This window comes from Oncorhynchus keta, chromosome 1 (genome assembly GCF_023373465.1).
Source record: "Oncorhynchus keta strain PuntledgeMale-10-30-2019 chromosome 1, Oket_V2, whole genome shotgun sequence".
Taxonomy (NCBI): Eukaryota; Metazoa; Chordata; class Actinopteri; order Salmoniformes; family Salmonidae; genus Oncorhynchus; species Oncorhynchus keta.
Genome location: NC_068421.1, coordinates 35,520,776 through 35,542,260, shown reverse-complemented (window position 1 = coordinate 35,542,260; position 21,485 = coordinate 35,520,776). Strand labels below are relative to the sequence as shown.

The 21,485-nt window shown below is 39.5% G+C and overlaps 1 protein-coding gene across 20 annotated transcripts in view; it reads left to right on the top strand.

Moving 5' to 3' along the window:
* Positions 1-21,485, top strand: part of LOC127931170 (octapeptide-repeat protein T2-like) — a 34,022-nt gene that overhangs the window by 2,214 nt on the left and 10,323 nt on the right. The window contains exons 4-9 of one of the 20 annotated variants that reach the window (XR_008140173.1): positions 905-1,024; positions 1,055-1,084; positions 1,117-1,238; positions 2,547-2,606; positions 2,655-2,744; positions 4,226-4,652. Coding sequence is in view for 4 of the 20 variants with exons in the window: in XM_052522952.1 (XP_052378912.1) it covers positions 905-1,084; positions 1,117-1,208 (272 nt within the window). In the remaining 16 variants the exon portion in view is untranslated. The other 19 variants (XR_008140112.1, XR_008140123.1, XR_008140134.1 and 16 more) reach the window with 19 other exon arrangements.

The following is a 21,485-nucleotide window of genomic DNA, read 5'->3' as shown; positions in this document are numbered from 1 at the left end:
GCAGGGAGAGAGGTAAAAGGGATGAAGAAAGGCAGAGAGAGAGGTAAAGGGATGAAGAAAGGCAGGGAGAGAGGTAAAAGGATGAAGAAAGGCAGGGAGAGAGAGGTAAAGGGATGAAGAAAGGCAGGGAGAGAGGTAAAAGGATGAAGAAAGGCAGAGAGAGAGAGGTAAAGGGATGAAGAAAGACAGAGAGAGCGAGGTAAAGGCATGAAGAAAGGCAGGGAGTGAGGTAAAGGGATGAAGAAAGGCAGTGAGAGAGGTAAAGGGATGAAGAAAGGCAGGGAGAGAGGTAAAGGGATGAATAAAGGCAGGGAGAGAGGTAAAAGGGGTGAAGAAAGGCAGTGAGAGAGAGGTAAAGGGATGAAGAAAGGCAGAGAGAGAGGTAAAGGGATGAAGAAAGGCAGAGAGTGAGGTAAAGGGATGAAGAAAGGCAGAGAGAGAGAGGTAAAGGGATGAAGAAAGGCAGGGAGAGAGGTACAGGGATGAAGAAAGGCAGAGAGAGAGATAAAGGGATGAAGAAAGGCAGAGAGTGAGGTAAAGGGATGAAGAAAGGCAGAGAGAGATAGGTAAAGGGATGAAGAAAGGCAGGGAGAAAGGTAAAAGGATGAAGAAAGACAGTGAGGGAGGTAAAGGATGAAGAAAGGCAGGGAGAGGTAAAGGGATGAAGAAAGGCAGAGAGAGAGTAAAGGGATGAAGAAAGGCAGAGAGAGAGGTACAGGGAGAGAGAGAGGGTAAAGGATGAAGAAAGGCAGGAGAGAGGTAAAGGATGAGGAAAGAGAGAGGAGGTAAAGGACGAAGAAAGGCAGAGAGCGAGGTAAAGGGATGAAGAAAGGCAGAGAGAGAAGGTAAAAGGATGAAGAAAGGCAGAGAGCGAGGTAAAGGATGAAGAAAGACAGAGAGATAGGTAAAGGGATGAAGAAAGGCAGAGAGCGAGGTAAAGGGATGAAGAAAGGCAGAGAGAGAGGTAAAGGGATGAAGAAAGGCAGAGAGCGAGGTAAAGGGATGAAGAAAGGCAGAGAGAGAGGTAAAGGGATGAAGAAAGGCAGAGAGCGAGGTAAAGGGATGAAGAAAGGCAGAGAGATAGGTAAAGGGATGAAGAAAGGCAGAGAGAGAGAGGTAAAGGGATGAAGAAAGGCAGGGAGAGAGGTACAGGGATGAAGAAAGGCAGAGAGAGAGATAAAGGGATGAAGAAAGGCAGAGAGAGATAGGTAAAGGGATGAAGAAAGGCAGTGAGGGAGGTAAAGGGATGAAGAAAGGCAGAGAGAGAGGTAAAGGGATGAAGAAAGGCAGAGAGAGAGGTAAAGGGAGAGAGAGAGGTAAAGGGATGAAGAAAGGCAGGGAGAGAGGTAAAGGATGAGGAAAGGCAGAGAGAGAGGCAAAAGGATAAAAGAAAGGCAGAGAGCGAGGTAAAGGATGAAATAAGCAGGCAGAGAGAGGTAAAGGATGAAGAAAGGCAGAGAGCGAGGTAAAGGATGAAGAAAGGCAGAGATAGGTAAAGGATGAAGAAAGGCAGAGAGAGCGAGGTAAAGGGATGAAGAAAGGCAGAGAGAGAGGTAAAGGAATGAAGAAAGGCAGAGAGAGAGGTAAAGGATGAAGAAAGGCAGAGAGAGAGGTAAAGGGATGAAGAAAGGCAGAGAGAGAGGTAAAGGGATGAAGAAAGGCAGAGAGAGAGGAAATAGGGATGAAGAAAGGCAGAGAGAGGTAAATGGATAAAGAAAGGCAGGGAGAGAGGTAAAAGGGATGAAGAAAGGCAGAGAGAGAGTAAAAGGGATGAAGAAAGGCAGAGAGAGAGGTAAAGGGATGAAGAAAGGCAGGGAGAGAGGTAAAGGGATGAAGAAAGGCAGGGAGAGAGAGGTAAAGGGATGAAGAAAGGCAGGGAGAGAGGTAAAAGGATCTAGAAAGGCAGAGAGAGAGAGGTAAAGGGATGAAGAAAGACAGAGAGAGCGAGCTAAAGGGATGAAGAAAGGCAGAGAGAGAGGTAAAGGGATGAAGAAAGGCAGGGAGAGAGGTAAAAGGATGAAGAAAGGCAGGGAGAGAGAGGTAAAGGGATGAAGAAAGGCAGGGAGAGAGGTAAAAGGATGAAGAAAGGCAGAGAGAGAGAGGTAAAGGGATGAAGAAAGACAGAGAGAGCGAGGTAAAGGCATGAAGAAAGGCAGGAGTGAGGTAAAGGATGAAGAAAGGCAGGAGAGAGGTAAAGGATGAAGAAAGGCAGGAGAGAGGTAAAGGGATGAATAAAGGCAGGAGAGAGGTAAAAGGTGAAGAAAGGCAGAGAGAGAGGTAAAGGATGAAGGCAGAGAGAGAGGTAAAGGGATGAAGAAAGGCAGAGAGTGAGGTAAAGGGATGAAGAAAGGCAGAGAGAGAGAGGTAAAGGGATGAAGAAAGGCAGGGAGAGAGGTACAGGGATGAAGAAAGGCAGAGAGAGAGATAAAGGGATGAAGAAAGGCAGAGAGTGAGGTAAAGGGATGAAGAAAGGCAGAGAGAGATAGGTAAAGGGATGAAGAAAGGCAGGGAGAAAGGTAAAAGGATGAAGAAAGACAGTGAGGGAGGTAAAGGGATGAAGAAAGGCAGGGAGAGAGGTAAAGGGATGAAGAAAGGCAGAGAGAGAGGTAAAGGGATGAAGAAAGGCAGAGAGAGAGGTAAAGGGAGAGAGAGAGGTAAAGGGATGAAGAAAGGCAGGGAGAGAGGTAAAGGGATGAGGAAAGGCAGAGAGAGAGGTAAAGGGATGAAGAAAGGCAGAGAGCGAGGTAAAGGGATGAAGAAAGGCAGAGAGAGAGGGTAAAGGGATGAAGAAAGGCAGAGAGCGAGGTAAAGGGATGAAGAAAGGCAGAGATAGGTAAAGGATGAAGAAAGGCAGAGAGCGAGGTAAAGGATGAAGAAAGGCAGAGAGAGGGTAAAGGGATGAAGAAAGGCAGAGAGCGAGGTAAAGGGATGAAGAAAGGCAGAGAGAGAGGTAAAAAGGATGAAGAAAGGTAAGAGAGCGAGGTAAAGGATGAAGAAAAGGCAGAGAGATAGGTAAAGGATGAAGAAAGGCAGAGAGAGAGGGTAAAGGGATGAAGAAAGGCAGGAGAGAGGTACAGGGATGAAGAAAGGCAGAGAGAGATAAAGGATGAAGAAAGGCAGAGAGAGATAGGTAAAAGGATGAAGAAAGGCAGAGGGGAGGTAAAGGGATGAAGAAAGGCAGAGAGAGAGGTAAAGGGATGGAAGAAAGGCAGAGAGAGAGGTAAAGGGAGAGAGAGAGGGTAAAGGATGAAGAAAGGCAGGGAGAGAGGTAAAGGATGAGGAAAGGCAGAGAGAGAGAGTAAAGGGATGAAGAAAGGCAGAGAGCGAGGTAAAGGGATGAAGAAAGGCAGAGAGAAAGGTAAAGGGGATGAAAAGAAAACAGAGAATAGGTAAAGGATGAAGAAAGGCAGAGATAAATAAAAAGGCAGAGGATGAAGAAAGGCAGAGAGCGAGAGGTAAAGGGATGAAAAAAAGGCAGAGAGAGGTAAAGGATGAAGAAAGGCAGAGAGAGAGGTAAAAGGATGAAGAAAGGCAAAGAGAGAGATAAAATGAAGAAAGGCAGAGAGAGAGGTAAAGGATGAAGAAAGGCAGAGAGAGAGGTAAATAGGATAAAGAAAGGCAGTGAGAGAGGTAAATGAGAGAGAAAAGGGAAAGAAAGGCAGAGAGAGGTAAAAGGGATGAAGAAAGGCAGAGAGAGGTAAAAGGGATGAAGAAAGGCAGAGAGAGAGGTAAAGGATGAAGAAAGGCAGGAGAGAGGTAAAGGGATGAAGAAAGGCAGGGAGAGAGAGGTAAAGGGATGAAGAAAGGCAGGGAGAGAGGTAAAAGGATCTAGAAAGGCAGAGAGAGAGAGGTAAAGGATGAAGAAAGACAGAGAGAGCGCAGCTAAAGGATGAAGAAAGGCAGAGAGAGGTAAAGGGATGAAGAAAGGCAGAGAGAGAGGAAATAGGGATACAGAAAGGCAGTGAGAGAGGTAAAGGATAAAGAAAGACAGGAGAGAGGTAAAAAGGGATGAAGAAAGGCAGAGAGAGGTAAAGGGATGAAGAAAAGGCAGGGAGAGAGGTAAAGGGATGAAGAAAGGCAGAGAGAGAGGTAAAGGATGAAGAAAGGCAGAGAGAGAGGTAAAGGGAGAGAGAGAGGTAAAGGGATGAAGAAAGGCAGGGAGAGAGGTAAAGGGATGAGGGAAAGGCAGAGAGAGAGGTAAAGGATGAAGAAAGGCAGAGATGAGGTAAAGGGATGAAGAAAGGCAGAGAGAGAGGTAAAGGGATGAAGAAAGGCAGAGAGCGAGGTAAAGGGATGAAGAAAGGCAGAGAGATAGGTAAAGGGATGAAGAAAGGCAGAGAGCGAGGTAAAGGGATGAAGAAAGGCAGAGAGAGAGGTAAAGGGATGAAGAAAGGCAGAGAGAGCGAGGTAAAGGGATGAAGAAAGGCAGAGAGAGAGGTAAAGGGATGAAGAAAGGCAGAGAGAGAGGAAATAGGGATGAAGAAAGGCAGTGAGAGAGGTAAATGGATAAAGAAAGGCAGGGAGAGAGGTAAAAGGGATGAAGAAAGGCAGAGAGAGAGGTAAAAGGGATGAAGAAAGGCAGAGAGAGAGGTAAAGGGATGAAGAAAGGCAGGGAGAGAGGTAAAAGGATGAAGAAAGGCAGGGAGAGAGAGGTAAAGGGATGAAGAAAGGCAGGGAGAGAGGTAAAAGGATCTAGAAAGGCAGAGAGAGAGAGGTAAAGGGATGAAGAAAGACAGAGAGTGAGCTAAAGGGATGAAGAAAGGCAGAGAGAGAGGTAAAGGGATGAAGAAAGGCAGAGAGAGAGGAAATAGATAGGAAAGGCAGTGAGAGAGTAAAGGATAAAGAAGGCAGGAGAGAGGTAAAAGGATGAAGAAAGGCAGAGAGAGAGGTAAAGGATGAAGAAAGGCAGGGAGAGAGGTAAAAGGATGAAGAAATGCAGTGAGAGAGGTAAAGGATGAAGAAAGGCAGGAGAGAGAGGTAAAGGCATGAAGAAAGGCAGGAGTGAGGTAAAGGATGAAGAAAAGGCAGTGAGAGAGAGAGAGGTAAAGGATGAAGAAAGGCAGAGAGAGCGAGGTAAAGGATGAGGAAAGGCAGAGAGAGAGGTAAAGGGATGAAGAAAGGCAGAGAGCGAGGTAAAGGGATGAAGAAAGGCAGAGAGAGAGGTAAAGGGATGAAGAAAGGCAGAGAGAGAGGTAAAGGATGAAGAAAGGCAGAGAGAGAGAGGTAAAGGATGAAGAAAGGCAGAGATGAGGTAAGGGATGAAGAAAGGCAGAGAGAGAGGAAATAGGGATGAAGAAAGGCAGTGAGAGAGGTAAAGGGATAAAGAAAGGCAGGAGAGAGGTAAAAGGATGAAGAAAGGCAGAGAGAGAGGTAAAGGGATGAAGAAAGGAGAGAGAGATTTAGAAAAAAGGATGAAGAAAGGCAGGAGAGAGGTAAAGGGATGAAGAAAGGCAGGAGAGAGGAAAAGGATGAAGAAAGGCAGAGAGAGAGGTAAAGGATGAAAAAGACAGGAGAGCGAGGCAAGGCATGCTGAAGAAAGGCAGGGAGTGAGGTAAAGGATGAAGAAAGGCAGAGAGAGAGGTAAAGGACGAAGAAAGGCAGGAGAGAGGTAAAGGGATGAATAAAGGCAGAGAGAGGTAAAGGGATGAAGAAAGGCAGAGAGAGAGGTAAAGGATGAAGAAAGGCAGAGAGAGAGGTAAAGGGATGAAGAAAGGCAGAGAGTGAGGTAAAGGATGAAAGACAGGCAGGGGAGGTACAGGATGAAGAAAGGCAGAGAGAGAGAAAGGGATGAAGAAAGGCAGAGAGGGTAAAGGGATGAAGAAAGGCAGAGAGAGATAGGTAAAGGGAAAGGATGAAGAAAGGCAGGAGAAAGGCAAAGGATGAAGAAAGACAGAGAGTGAGGTAAAGGGATGAAGAAAAGGCAGGGAGAGAGGTAAAGGGATGAAGAAAGGCAGAGAGAGAGGTAAAGGGATGAAGAAAGGCAGAGAGAGAGGTAAAGGGAGAGAGAGTAAAGGATGAAGAAAGGCAGGAGAGAGGTAAAGGGATGAGGAAAGGCAGAGAGAGAAAAAAGGGATGAAGAAAGGCAGAAGGCAGAGGAGGTAAAGGGATGAAGAAAGGCAGAGAGAGAGGTAAAGGGATGAAGAAAGGCAGAGAGCGAGGTAAAGGGATGAAGAAAGGCAGAGAGAGAGGTAAAGGGATGAAGAAAGGCAGAGAGAGAGGTAAAGGGATGAAGAAAGGCAGAGAGAGCGAGGTAAAGGGATGAAGAAAGGCAGAGAGAGAGGTAAAGGGATGAAGAAAGGCAGAGAGAGAGGAAATAGGGATGAAGAAAGGCAGTGAGAGAGGTAAATGGATAAAGAAAGGCAGGGAGAGAGGTAAAAGGGATGAAGAAAGGCAGAGAGAGAGGTAAAGGGATGAAGAAAGGCAGGAGAGAGAGGTAAAAGGATGAAGAAAGGCAGGGAGAGAGAGGTAGGGATGAAGAAAGGCAGGAGAGAGGTAAAAGGATCTAAGAAAGGCAGAGAGAGAGGGTAAAGGGATGAAGAAAGACAGGCAGAGCGAGCTAAAGGGATGAAGAAAGGCAGAGAGAGAGGTAAAGGATGAAATAGTGCAGAGAGAGAGGAAATAGGGATACAGAAAGGCAGTGAGAGAGGTAAAGGATAAAGAAAGGCAGGAGAGAGAGGTAAAAGGGATGAAGAAAGGCAGAGAGAGAGGTAAAGGGATGAAGAAAGGCAGGAGAGGTAAAAGGATGAAGAAAGGCAGGGAGAGAGAGGTGATGAAGAAAGGCAGGAGAGAGGTAAAAGGATGAAGAAAGGCAGGAGAGAGGTAAAGGATGAAGAAAGGCAGAGAGAGAGGTAAAGGATGAAGAAAGGCAGGAGGAGGTAAAGGGATGAAGAAAGGCAGAGAGAGAGAGGTAAAGGGATGAAGAAAGACAGAGAGCAAGGTAAAGGTGAAAAAGGCAGAGAGAGGTAAAGGGATGAAGAAAGGTAGAGAGAGGTAAAGGGATTGAAGAAAGGCAGAGAGAGAGGTAAAGGCAGATGAAGAAAGGCAGAGAGAGAGCGAGGTAAAGGGATGAAGAAAGGCAGAGAGAGAGGTAAAGGGATGAAGAGCAGAGAGCGAGGTAAAGGGATGAAGAAAGGCAGAGAGAGAGGTAAAGGGATGAAGAAAGGCAGAGAGAGGTGGAAGGGATGAAGAAAGGGAGAGAGAGGTAAAGGGATGAAGAAAGGCAGAGAGAGAGAGGTAAAGGGATGAAGAAAGGCAGAGAGAGCGAGTAAAGGATGAAGAAAAGGGCAGAGAGCGGAGGTAAAGGGATGAAGAAAGGCAGAGAGAGAGGTAAAGGGATGAAGAAAGGCAGAGAGCGAGGTAAAAGGATGAAGAAAGGCAGAGAGCGAGGTAAAGGGATGAAGAAAGGCAGAGAGAGGTAAGGGATGAAGAAAGGCAGAGAGCGAGGTAAAGGGATGAAGAAAGGCAGAGAGATAGGTAAAGGATGAAGAAAGGCAGAGAGCTAGTGGATGAAGAAAGGCAGAGAGCAGAGGAAAAGGGATGAAGAAAGGCAGAGAGAGGAGGTAAATGGATAAAGAAAGGCAGAGAGAGAGAGGTAAAGGGATGAAGAAAAGGCAGAGAGAGAGGAAATAGGATGAAGAAAGGCAGTGAGAGAGGTAAAGGATGAAAAAGGCAGGGAGAGAGGTAAAAGGATGAAGAAAGGCAGAGAGAGAGGTAAAGGATGAAGAAAGGCAGAGAGAGCGAGGTAAAGGATCTGAAGAAAAAGCAGAGAGAGAGAGGTAAAGGGATGAAGAAAGGCAGAGAGAGAGAGGAAAAGGATGAAGAAAGGCAGAGAGAGAGGTAAATGGATAAAGAAAGGCAGGAGAGAGGTAAAAGGATGAAGAAAAAGGCAGAGAGAGAGGAAAAGGGATGAAGAAAGGCAGAGAGAGAGGTAAAGGGATGAAGAAAGCAGGAGAGAGGTAAAAGGATGAAGAAAGGCAGGAGAGAGAGGTAAAGGATGAAGAAAGGCAGGGAGAGAGGTAAAAGGATCTAGAAAGGCAGGAGAGAGAGGTAAAGGGATGAAGAAAGACAGAGAGAGCGGCTAAAGGATGAAGAAAGAGAGAGAGAGGTAAAGGATGAAGAAAGGCAGAGAGAGAGGAAATAGGGATACAGAAAAAGGCAGTGAGAGAGGTAAAGGGATAAAGAAAGGCAGGGAGAGGTAAAAGGATGAAGAAAGGCAGAGAGAGAGGTAAAGGATGAAGAAAGGCAGGAGAGAGGTAAAGGATGAAGAAATGTGCAGAGAGAGGTAAAGGGATGAAGAAAGGCAGGAGAGAGAGGAAAAGGCATGAAGAAAGGCAGGAGAGAGGTAAAGGGATGAAGAAAGGCAGAGAGAGAGAGAGGTAAAGGGATGAAGAAAGGCAGAGAAGAGGTAAAGGGATGAGGAAAGGCAGAGAGAGAGGTAAAAGGATGAAGAAAGGTAGAGAGCGAGTAAAGGGATGAAGAAAGGCAGAGAGAGGTAAAGAGAAGAAAGGCAGGGAGAGAGAGTAAAGGGATGAAGAAAGGCAGAGAGAGAGGTAAAGGGATGAAGAAAGGCAGAGAGCCGAGGTAAAAGGGATGAAGAAAGGCAGAGAGAGAGGTACAAAGGATGAAGAAAGGCAGAGAGAGGTAAAGGGATGAAGAAAGAGAAAAGGATAGAGAGAGGTAAAGGATGAAGAAAGGCAGAGAGAGAGGTAAAGGGATGAAGAAAGGCAGAGCTGTTGAAAGGTTGAAGAAAGGCAGAGAGAGAGGTAAAGCTGGATGAAGAAAGGCAGAGAGAGAGAGGTAAAGGGATGAAGAAAGGCAGAGAAAGGTAAAGGGATGAAGAAAGGCAGAGAGAGGTAAAGGGATGAAGAAGGCAGATAGAGAGGTAAAGGGATGAAGAAAGGCAGAGAGAGAGGTAAAGGATAAAGAAAGGCAGGAGAGAGGATAAAGGGATGGAGAAAGGCAGGGAGAAGAGATGAGAGTAAAGGGATGAAGAAAGGCAGAGGAGAGAGGGCAAAGGATGAAGAAAGGCAGAGAGAGAGGTAAAGGATGAAGAAAGGCAGTTGAGGTAAAGGGATGAAGAAAGGCAGAGAGAGAGGTAAAGGATGAAGAAAGACAGAGAGAGAGGTAAAGGGATGAAGAAAGGCAGGGAGAGGTAAAGGGATGAAGAAAGGCAGGAGAGAGGTAAAGGGATGAAGAAAGTCAGGAGAGAGGTAAAGGATGGATAAAGGCAGGGAGAGGTAAAGGGAGGAGATGGAGAGAGAGAGGTAAAGGGATGAAGAAAGGCAGAGAGAGAGATGGATGAAGAAAGGCAGAGAGAGAGGTAAAGGGATGAAGAAAGGCAGAGAGAGAGGGTAAAGGGATGAAGAAAGGCAGGGAAGAGAGGTAAGGATGAAGAAAGGCAGAGAGGGAGATAAAGGGGATGAAGAAAGGCAGAGAGTGAGGTAAAGGGTCTGAAGAAAGGCAGAGAGATAGGATGAAAGGATGAAGAAAGGCAGGGAGAAGGAAAAGGATGAAGAAAGACAGTGAGGGAGGTAAAGGGATGGAGAAAGGCAGAGAGAGGTAAAGGGATGAAGAAAGGCAGAGAGAGAGGTAAAGGGATGAAGAAAGGCAGAGAGAGATGGATAAAGGGAGAGAGAGAGGTAAAGGGATGAAAAAGGCAGGGAGAGAGGTAAAGGATGAGGAAAGGCAGAGAGAGAGGTAAAGGGATGAAGAAAGGCAGAGAGCGAGGTAAAAGGATGAAGAAAGGCAGAGAGAGAGGTAAAGGATGAAGAAAGGCAGAGAGCGAGGTAAATAAGGATGAAGAAAGGCAGAGAGAGAGGTAAAGGGATGAAGAAAGGCAGAGAGAGAGGTAAAGGATGAAGAAAGGAAGAGAGGATGAGGTGAAAGGGATGAAGAAAGGCAGAGAGAGAGGTAAAGGGATGAAGAAAGGCAGAGAGAGAGGAAATAGGGATGAAGAAAGGCAGTGAGAGAGGTAAATGGATAAAGAAAGGCAGGGAGAGAGGTAAAAGGGATGAAGAAAGGCAGAGAGAGAGGTAAAGGGATGAAGAAAGGCAGGGAGAGAGGTAAAAGGATGAAGAAAGGCAGGGAGAGAGAGGTAAAGGGATGAAGAAAGGCAGGGAGAGAGGTAAAAGGATCTAGAAAGGCAGAGAGAGAGAGGTAAAGGGATGAAGAAAGACAGAGAGAGCGAGCTAAAGGGATGAAGAAAGGCAGAGAGAGAGGTAAAGGATGAAGAAAGGCAGAGAGAGAGGAAATAGGGATACAGAAAGGCAGTGAGAGAGGTAAAGGGATAAAGAAAGGCAGGGAGAGAGGTAAAAGCATGAAGAAAGGCAGAGAGAGAGGTAAAGGGATGAAGAAAGGCAGGGAGAGAGGTAAAGGATGAAGAAAGGCAGGAGAGAGAGGTAAAGGATGAAGAAAGAGCAGGAGAGGTAAAAGGATGAAGAAAGGCAGTGAGAGAGGTAAAGGGATGAAGAAAGGCAGGGAGAGAGAGGTAAAGGCATGAAGAAAGGCAGGGAGTGAGGTAAAGGGATGAAGAAAGGCAGTGAGAGAGAGAGAGGTAAAGGGATGAAGAAAGGCAGAGAGCAAGGTAAAGGGATGAGGAAAGGCAGAGAGAGAGGTAAAGGGATGAAGAAAGGTAGAGAGCGAGGTAAAGGGATGAAGAAAGGCAGAGAGAGAGAGAGAAAGGCAGAGAGAGGTAAAGGGATGAAGAAAGGCAGAGAGAGAGGTAAAGGGATGAAGAAAGGCAGAGAGAGAGGTAAAGGGATGAAGAAAGGCAGAGAGCGAGGTAAAGGGATGAAGAAAGGCAGAGAGCGAGGTAAAGGGATGAAGAAAGGCAGAGAGAGAGGTAAAGGATGAAGAAAGGCAGAGAGTGAGGTAAAGGATGAAGAAAAGAGCAGAGAGATAGGTAAAGGATGAAGAAAGGCAGAGAGCGAGGTAAAGGATGAAGAAAGGCAGAGAGAGAGGTAAAGGGATGAAGAAAGGCAGAGAGAGAGGTAAAGGATGAAGAAAAAGGCAGAGAGAGCGAGGTAAAGGATGAAGAAAGGCAGAGAGAGAGGTAAAGGATGAAGAAAGGCAGAGAGAGGTAAAGGGATGAAGAAAGGCAGAGAGTAGGTAAATGGATAAAGAAAAGGCAGGGAGAGAGGTAAAGGGATGAAGAAAGGCAGAGAGCGAGGTAAAAGGATGAAGAAAGGCAGAGAGAGGTAAAGGATGAAGAAAGAGAAGAGAGCGAGCTAAAGGGATGTGAAGAAAGGCAGAGAGAGAGGTAAAGGGATGAAGAAAGGCAGAGAGAGAGTGGCAAAAGGGATGAAGAAAGCCAGAGAGAGGTAAAGGATGAAGAAAGGCAGGAGGGAAATAGGATGAAGAAAAACAGGGAAGAGAGAGGTAAATGGACAAAGAAAAGGCAGGAGAAGAGGTAAAGGATGAAAGAGCAGAGGAAGAAAGGTAAAGGGATTTAAAAAGAAACAGGAGAGACGAGGTAAAGGATGGAAGAGCAGTGAGAGAGAAAGTAAAGGATTAGAAAAGAGCAGAGAGAGAGGAAAAGGATGAAAGAAAAACAGAAGAGGTAAATGGATAAAGAAAGGCAGGGAGAGAGGTAAAAGGATGAAGAAAGGCAGAGAAAAACAGAGGTAAAAAGGATGAAGAAAGGCAGAGAGAGAGGTAAAGGGATGAAGAAAGGCAGGAGAGAGGTAAAGGATGAAGAAAGGCAGGGAGAGAGAGTAAAGGGATGAAGAAAGGCAGGGAGAGAGGCAAAGGGATCTAGAAAGGCAGAGAGAGAGAGGCAAAAGGATTGAAGAAAGACAGAGAGAGCGGTAAAGGGATGAAGAAAGGCAGAGAGAGAGGTAAAGGGATGAAGAAAGGCAGAGAGAGAGGAAATAGGGATACAGAAAGGCAGTGAGAGAGGTAAAGGATAAAGAAAGGCAGGGGAGAGAAATAAAAGGATGAAGAAAGGCAGAGAGAGAGGTAAAGGATGAAGAAAGGCAGGAGAGAGTAAAAAGGATGAAGAAAGACAGTGAGAGAGTAAAGGGATGAAGAAAGGCAGGAGAGAAGAGATAAAGGCATGAAGAAAGGCAGGGAGTGAGGCAAAGGATGAAGAAAAGGCGTGAGAAGAGAGAGTAAAGGGATGAAGAAAAGGCAGAGAGAGGTAAAGGATAAAGGGAAAAACAGAGAGAGGTAAAGGATTGAAGAAAGGCAGAGAGCGATAAAAGGATGAAAAGAAAACAGAAAGAAGAAAAACAGAGAGAGTAAAGGGATGAAGAAAGGCAGAGAAGAGGTAAAGGGATGAAGAAAGGCAGAGAGAGGTAAAGGGATGAAGAAAGGCAGAGAAGAGAGATGAAAAAGGGATGAAAAGACAGAGAAGAGTAAAGGGATAAAGAAGAAAAACTGAAGAGCGAGTAAAGGATAGAAAAACAGAAAGTAAAAAAAAGGGATGAAAAGAAAAACAGAGAAAGAGAAGGTAAAGGATAAAGAAAAGGAAGCAGAAGCGAAGATAAAGAGAGATAAGAAGAAAACAGAAAGAAGAAGAGTAAAGGGATGAAACAGAAAGTCAAAAAGGATGAAAAACAGAAAGAAATAAAGGATGAAGAAAGGCAGGGAGGGTAAAAGGATGAAAAGGCAGGAGAAGGTAAAGGGATGAAGGCAGGAAGAGAGAGTAAAGGATGAAAAACAGAGAAGAGAGAATAAAGGATGAAAGAAAGACAGAAGAGCAAAATGAAACATGAAAAAGAAAGGAAGAAGTAAAAGGATAAGAAGAAAAACAGTAAGAAGATAAAAGGATAAAGAAAAACAGAGAGAAAGAATAAGGATGAAAAACAGAAGAAGATAAAGAAAGATCAAGAGAAGAAAAACAGAAGAAAATCAGGATAAGAAAAACAGAAGAAAGATCAAAGGATGAAAAAAACAGGCAAGATAAAAAAGGATCAGAAGAAAAACAGAAAGAAGATAAAGGATGAAAAAAACAGAAAGAAAGATAAAAGGATAAAAAAACAGAGAGAAGAGATAAAAGGATGAAAAAAGAGAAGAAAGTAAAAGGATGAAAGAAAACAGAGAAGAGAAGAAATCAAGGATAAGAAAAACAGAAAGAAATGAAAGATAAAGGATAAAGAAAAAAACAGAGAGAAATCAAGGATGAAAAAAGTAGAAAGAAGATAAAAGGATAGAAAAAACAGAAAGAAAGATAAAGGATAAGAAAAACAAAGAAGAAGAAGTAAAAGGATAAAAAAAAGCAAGAAGAAAGTAAAGGATAGAAGAAAAACAGGAAGTAAAAGATGAAGAAGAAAAACAGAAAGAAAGTAAAGGATAAGAAAAACAAGAAGAAAATAAAAGGATGAAAAAACAGAAAGAAGCAAGTAAAGGATAAAAGAAACAGAAAGAAAGATCAAAGGATAGAAAAACAGGAAGAGAAGATCAAAAATAAGGATAAAAACAGAAAGAAAGATCAAAGGATAAAAAGACAGAAAAGAAAAAGGATAAGAAAAAACAGAAAGATAAAGGATAGAAGAAAAACAGAGAAGAAAGTAAAGGATAAGAAAAACAGAGAAGAAGATAAAGGATGAAGAAAAACAGAAAAGAGAACAAGGATAAGAAGAAAGAAGATAAGGATAAAAGAAAGACAGAAGAAGATAAAGGATAAAAGAAAGAAACGAGAAAATAAGCAAAGAGAAAGGAAAGTGAGGCAATTAAAGAAACAAGATTAAAAAAAAAGGATAAAAACAGGAGAAAGAAAGACAAGGATTAAAAGGAACAAAGATAAAGAAAGGATGAAAAGAGAAAGTAAACAGAGATAAATTAAAATGAAGAAAGGAAAGATAAAGAAAGACAAAGATAGATAAGAAAACAAAGAGATTAAAAGGATAAGGAAGACAAAAGAGAGTAAAATAGGATAAAGATAGAGAAAAGCAAAGAAAGGGATAAGAAAGAAAACAGAGAAAGGTAAAGATGAAAAGAAAGGCAGAAGAGAGAGGTAAAAGGGATGAAGAAACAGTGGGAGAAGGTAAAGGATGAAGAAAACAGAGAAGAGAGAAAACAGAGAAGATAAAGAAAGGATGAAAGAGATGCAAAGAGAAGACAAAGGTTGAAAGAATTCAAAGAGATTAAGAAAAGGAAAAGAGAAGCGAAAGAAAGGATGAAAAAGACAAAGAGAAATAAAGGATGAAAAAAACAGAGAAGAGAAGATCAAAGGATGAAGAAAGACAGAGAGAAAGTAAAGGATGAAAAAAACAGAAGAGAGATAAAAAGGATATGAAAGAAAACAGAAGAAAGTAAAAGGATAAGAAAAACAGAAAGAAAATCAAGGATGAAAAAACAGAAAGAGAAGTAAAGGATGAAAAAGAAAAACAGAAAGAAAGATAAAGGGATAAAGAAAGACAGAAAGAAGAATAAAGGATGAAAAAACAGAGAGAAAGTAAGGATAAGAAAAACAGAAGAGAGAAAATCAAGGATGAAGAAAAGACAGGAAGAAGAATAAAGGATAAAAGAAAAATCAAGAAGAAAGATCAAAGGATGAAAACAGAAAGAAAATCAAAGGATAAAAAAAACAGAGAGAAGATCAGGATAAAGAAAAAAGGATAAGAAAAAACAGGAAGAAGAATAAAGGATAAAGAAAGACAAGGATAGAAGATAAAAAATCAGGATAAAAAAAACAGAAGAGAAGATAAAGGGATGAAAACAAACAGAGGAAAAAAAAGGATGAAAAACGTCAGTGAAATAAAAAGGGAGAAAACGTGAGAAAGATAAAGGGATGAAGAAAAAGGGAGAAAAAAAAAAAAAGGATGAAAAAAAAACAAGAGAAGTAAAGGATGAAAAACGAGTGAAAGAAAATAAAGGATTAAAAAACAAAGAGAAAGAATAAAAAAAAGGATAAGAAAGAAAAGAGAAGGATAAAAAGGGATTAAGAAAAAACAAAGAAAATGAAAAAAGGGATGAAAAAAACAGGGAAGAGGTAAAGGGATGAAGAAAAACAGAGATTAGAAGAGATAAAGGGATGAAGAAAGGCAGGAGTGAGGTAAAGGGATAAAAAGACAAAGAGAAGGAGAAAAAGAGGATGAAGAAAGGCAGTGATTAAAGGTAAAGGGATGAAAGAAAGGCAGGGAAAACAAAGGGATGAAAAAAGCAGGAGGAGTAAAGGGATGAAAAAAACAGAGAAGTCGCGAAAGATAGAAAAACAGAAGAAAAACAAAAGGATAAAGAAAAACAGGGATAAGAAAAATGAAAAAAGAAAATAAAAGGATGAAAAAACAGAAGAGTCTAAAAAAAACAAAGAGAAGCAGAAAAAAAGGATAAAGAAAAACAAAGAATAAAAATGAGATAAGAAAAAAGAAAAAAGAAAAACAAGGATGAAAAACAGAAGAGATAAAAAAGGAAGGATAAGAAAAACAGGAAGAAAGAAAATAAAAGGATAGAAAAAGAAAGATCGAGGATAAGAAAAAACAGAAAATAAAAAGGGATGAAAAAAAAAAAGAAGAAAGATAAAGGATAAAAAACAGAGAAAGAAACAATAAAGGGATAAAGAAAAACAGAGAAAAGAAAAAACAGATGAAAAAACAGCAGAGAGAGAAAATAAAACAAGGGATGAAAAAGGCAGTGAGAGAGGTAAATGGATAAAAAAACAGGAGAAAATAAAGGATGAGAAAAAAACAGAGAAAGTAAAGGATAAAAAAAACAGAAGAGAGATAAAAGGATAGAAAAAAACAGAAGAGAAAGATAAAGGATGAAAAAAGCAGAAGATAGATAAACAGGATAAGAAAAGACAGAGAAGAAAATAAAGGATAAAAAAGACAGAAAGAAAATCAAGGATAGAAAAAAACAGAAGAAAGATCAAGGATAGAAAAACAGAGAAGAGAAGAATAAGGATAGAAAGAAAATCAGAAAGTAAAGGATAAAGAAAAAACAGAAAGAAGATCAAGGATGAAGAAAACAGAAGAGAGAAGAATAAAAGAGATAAACAAGGAAAGAAGATAAAAAAGGATAGAAAGAAAGACAGGAAGATAAAGGATGAAGAAAACAGAAGAAGATAAAGGATAAGAAGAAAAACAGAAGAAGATCAAGGATGAAAAAAACAGAGAGAGAAGATAAGGATGAAAGAAAGCAGGGATGAAGATAAAAGGATGAAGAAAAGCAGAGAAAAGAGAGAAGAGAAAGGGATGAAAGGCAGAAAGACAAAGGATGAGGAAAAAAGAGAAAGAAAAAAAAGGGATGAAGAAAAAGAAAAAAAAGGATGAAAAACAGAAGAAAAAAAACAGAAATTAAGAAAAAAAGGATAAAAAAAACAGAGATAAAAAACAAAGGATGAAAGAAAACAGAAAGAAAATAAAGGATAATCGAAAAAGAAAAAAAAGGGATAAGAAAAACAGAATTAAAGAAAGACAAAGGGATCAAAGAAGAAAACAGAAAGAGATAAAAGGATAAAAAGAAAAACAGAAAGCGGAAAAAGGATCGAAAAACAGAAAACGATAGAAAAAGGATAAGAAAAACAGAGAAGCGAGTAAAGGGATTAAAGAAAAGAAGAAGAAGATAAAGGATAAAACAAGAAAGTAAAGAAAAAGAAAAACAGATTAAAGCAAAACAAGGGGATGAAAGAAAAACAAAGAGATAAAAAAATCAAAGAGAAACAGAAAGAAAAAAGGATAAAAAAAAACGAAAGAGAAATAAAAAAGGATAAAAACAGGGAGAAGGTAAAAGGATGAAAAACAGAGGTAAAGGGATGAAAACAGAAGGATAAGTAAAAATGAAACAGAAGTGAAGTAAAGGGATGAAAAGAGCAGTGAGAAAGTAAAGGATAAAAGAGCAGGAGAATAGAGTAAAGGATGAAAAAAAGGGAGAAAGTAAAAGGGATGAAGAAAACCAGAGAGAGAGATAAAGGATGAAGAAAGGCAGAGAGAGGTAAAGGGATGAAGAAGAAAAGGCAGAAAGTAAAGGGATGAAGAAAAGGCAGAACAGAGAGGTAAAGGGATGAAGAAAGGCAAGAGAGAGAGGTAAAAGGGATGAAAGAAAAACAGAAAGATAAAGGGATGAAAAGGCAGAAGGAGAGGTAAATGGATAAAGAACAGGGAGATAGGTAAAAGGGATGAAAGAAAGGCAGAGAGAGAGGTAAAGGGATGAAGAAAGGCAGGGAGAGAGGTAAAAGGATGAAGAAAGACAAGGAGAGAGAGGTAAAGGATAAAAGAAAAACAGAAGAAGATAAAGGATGAAAAAAACAGAAGAAGAGAAAGTAAAGGATGAAGAAAAACAGAAGAAGAGATAAAGGGATAGAAAAAGTAAAGAAAATAAAAAAGGATTAAAAACAGGAGAAGAGTAAAGGATAAGAAAAACAGAAAGTAAAGGATGAAAAAAAGAGCAAAGCGATAAAAGGATGAAAAAAAAACAGAAGATAAGTAAAAGGATGAAAAGCAGAAAGAGAAAATAAAAAGGATAAAAAACAGAAAAAATAAAAAGGATAAAAACAGAAAAGAAAATAAAAACATGAAAAAAACAGGAAAACGAGTAAAGGATGAAAAAAAACAGTAAAGAGAAAGATAAAAAGGATAGAAAAAAGAAGAAATAAGGATGAAAAGAAAAAAACAGAAAAGTAAATGGATAAAAACAGGAAGAAGCAAGATAAAAAAGGATGAAAGAAAACAGAAGAGAAGAGAGAAAGGATGAAGAAAGGCAAGGGAGAGAGTAAAAAGGGATGAAGAAGAAAGGCAGGGAGAAAATAAAGGATGAAGAAAGGCAGGGAGAGAAGGTAAAGGATGAAAAAAATGAAGAAGCGAGATAAAAAGGATGAAAAAAGACAGAAGAAGCGACTAAAAGGATGAAAAAACCCAGAAGAAAGCGAAGTAAAAAGGATGAAAAACAGAAAGAAAATAAAGGATAGAAAAAACAAAGAGAGGTAAAAGGATAAAAAAACAGGAAAAGGAAGGATAAAAAAAAACAGAAAGACGAAGATAAAAGGGATGAAAGAGCAGAAGAAAAAAAGATGAAGAAAACAGGGAGAGAATAAAGGATGAAGAAAAGGCAGTGAGAGAGGTAAAGGGATAAAGAAGAAAGGCAGGAGAAGAGGTAAAGGGATGAAGAAAAACAGGGAGAAAGAAGTAAAAGGATGAAGAAACAGGGGAGTGAGGTAAAAACATGAAGAAAAAAAAAGGCAGAAAAGTGGTAAAGGATGAAAAAACAGTGAGCGAAGATAAAAAGGGATGAAAAACCAGAAAGCGAAAAAAGGATAAAGAAAAACAAAAATAAAAAAGGAAAAGAAAAGAAGAAAGCGAAAGATAAAAAGGATGAAGAAAACAGAAGAAAGAAAAACAGAAAGAAAATCAAGGATAAAAAAAACAGAAGAAATAAAATAAGGATAGAAAAACAGAACGAGTCAAGGATAAGAAAAACAGAAAGAAAATCAAGGATGAAAAACAGAAGAAAATAAAGGATGAAAAAAACAAAGAAGGAAATAAAAAGGATAAGAAAAAAACAGAAGAAAGAAAGATAAAAGGATAAGAAGAAAACAGAAAGTCAAGGATAAGAAAAACGAAAAGAAAATCAAGGATGAAAAACAGAAAGAAATCAAGGATAGAAAAACAGAAAGAAAAGAAAATCAAAAGGATAAAGAAAAAAACAGAGAAGAAAATCAGGATAAAAAAAACAGAAAGAGAAAAATCAAGGATAAAAAAACAGAAAGATCAAGGATGAAAAACAGAGAAGATAAAGGATAAGAAAAACAGAAAGAAGATCAAGGATAAAAAAACAGAAGAAAGAAAATCAAGGATGAAAAACAAAGAAAGATCAGGATAAAGAAAAACAGAAAGAAGATCAAGGATAAAACAGAAAGAAAATCAAGGATAGAAAAAAACAGAGAGAAAGGATAAAAGGATCAGAAGAAAATCAGAGAAGAAGAAAATAAAACAGGATAAGAAAAGAAAACAGAAGAAAATCAAGGATAAAAAAACAGAAGAAAATCAAGGATGAAAAAAACAGAAGAAAGAAAATCAAGGATAAAGAAAAAGACAGAAAAGAAGATAAAAGGATGAAAAACAGAGAAGAAAATCAAGGATGAAAAAAACAGAGAAGAGAATCAAGGATGAAAGAAAGACAGAGAGAAATCAAGGATAAAGAAAAAGACAGAAAGAAGAATCAAGGATAAGAAAAACAGAGAAAGTCAGGATAAAAACAAAAGAAAATACAAGGATAAAAAAACAGAAAGAAATCAAGGATGAAAAAACAGAAGAAGAGATAAAGGATAAAGAAAAACAGAAGAGAAACGAAATAAAGGATAAAAGAAAATAAAGAGATGCAGAAAAAAGGATAAAAGATAAACAGAAGAAAAATAAAGGATAAAAAAAACAGAAAGAAAGATAAAGGATAAAAGAAAACAGTTCAGGAAGAAGGTAAAAAAGGGATGAAAGAAAACAGAAGAGGTAAAGGGATGAAAACAGAGATGGAGAGAACAAGGATTAAAGAAAGACAGAGAAGATAAAGGGATGAAGAAAGGCAGGGGAGAGAGTAAAGGATAAGAAAAAGGCAGAGAAGAGAGAGATAAAGGGATGAAGAAAGAAAAACAGAAAAACGAAAGTAAAGGATGAAGAAAGAAGGGAGTGAAGTAAAGGGATGAAAGAAAACAGTGAAACCCAGTAAAATAAAAAGGGAGAAGAAGAAAACATGAATGAAGAAGAGAGAAATAAAGGGATGAAAAACAGAGAAAGCGAAAAGCAGTAAAGGATAAAGGGATGAAAACGAAGGAAAAGAAGAAGATAAAGGGATGAAGAAAATAGAAACAGAAAGTAAAGGATGAAGAAAAACAAGAAAGCGAATAAAGGGATGAAAAAAAACAGAAAGAGAGAGAAGTAAAGGGATGAAGAAAAACAGAAAGAAGAAATATAAAGGGATGAAAGAAAAACAGTAGGAAGGTGATAAAGGATGAAGAAAGGCAGAGAGAGAGAGTAAAGGGATATGAAGAAAGACAGGGGAGAGAGGTAAAAGGATGAAGAAAGGCAGGGAGAGAGGTAAAGGGATGAAGAGCAGGGAGAGAGGTAAAGGATGAAGAGCAGGAGAAGGTAAAGGAGATGAAAAACAGGAGAAGAAAGTAAGGATAAGAAAAACAGTAAAAATAAAAAGGATGAAAAAACAGAAAGCGATATAAAAGGATAAAAAAACAGTAAGATAAAAGGATAAAAAAACAGAAGAAAAAAGTAAAAGGATAAAAAAACAGAAGAGAAAGTAAAAAAGGATGAAAAAACAGAAAGAAAATAAAAGGATAAAAGGAAAAAGGAAGAAAGAAAGAAACATAAGATAGAAAAACAGGGGAGAAGAGTAAAAGGATGAAAGAAAGGCAGTGAGAGAAATAAAGGGATGAAGAAAGACGAGAGAGGTAAAAGGGATGAAGAAAGGCAGGAGAAAGTAAAAGGGATGAAAAAGAAAAACAGTGATAAAAAGGATGAAAAAAGGCAAAGTGATCTAAAGGATAGAAAACAGAAAATAAAAAAGGGATAAAAACAGGGAAAAGTAAAAAAGGATAAAAACAGAAGAAGATAAAGGATGAAGAAAAACAGTGAAGATAAAGGATAAAAACAGGGAGAAAGTAAAAGCATGAAAAAACAGAAGCAAAGTGAAAGTAAGGGATGAAGAAAAGAAAAAGGAGTAAAAAATAAGGATAGAAAAAAAAATGATGAAATAAAGGATAAAGAAAAACAGAAAATAAAGGATAAAAATCAAAGTGAGGAGGAGTAAAGGGATGAAAAAACAGGGAAGAGAAGAAAAGATGAAAAACAGAAGGGAGAGAGATAAAGGTATGAAGAAAAGGCAGTGAGAAGATAAAGGATAAGAAAGGCAGGGAGAGAGGTAAAGGGATGAGAAACAGGAAGAAAAAAAAGGAATGAAAAACAGAAAGAATAAAGGGATGAAGAAATGCAGAGAAGCGAGTAAAGGATAGGCAGAATGAAAGTAAAGGATAAGACAGAAAAACAGAAGAAGAATTACAAGGGATGAAGAAAACAGAAAGAGATAGATAAAGATGAAAAAACAGAAAGTAGGTAAAGGATGAAAACAGAAAACGGTAAAAGGATCAGAAAACAGGAAGAAAATAAAGGATAAAGAAAAAAACAGAAAACCAAAATCAAAAGGATGAAAAACAGAAAGGTAAAGGGATAAAATAAAAAGAAGCGAAATAAAAGGATAAAAAAACAGAAAGATAAAGGATAAAAAAACCAGAAAATAAAAAAGGATAAGAACAGAAAACGAAAGGATAAACAGAAAATAAAAGGATAAAAAACAGAAGGAAAAAGGATGAAGATAAAGGCAGAAAGATAAAAAAGGGATAAAAAAACAGAAGAAGAAAAGGATAAAAAAAATGAAAGAAGTAAAGATAAAAAAAACAAGGATGAAAAACAGATAAAACAAGGATAAAGGATAAAGGAAAGAAAACAAGGAGAGAAGAGGTAAGGATGAAATAAGGAAGGAAGAGAAGATAAAGGATCAGAAAGGCAGGAAGAAGCAGGGATGAAAGAAGGGAAAACAGAGAAAAGGGA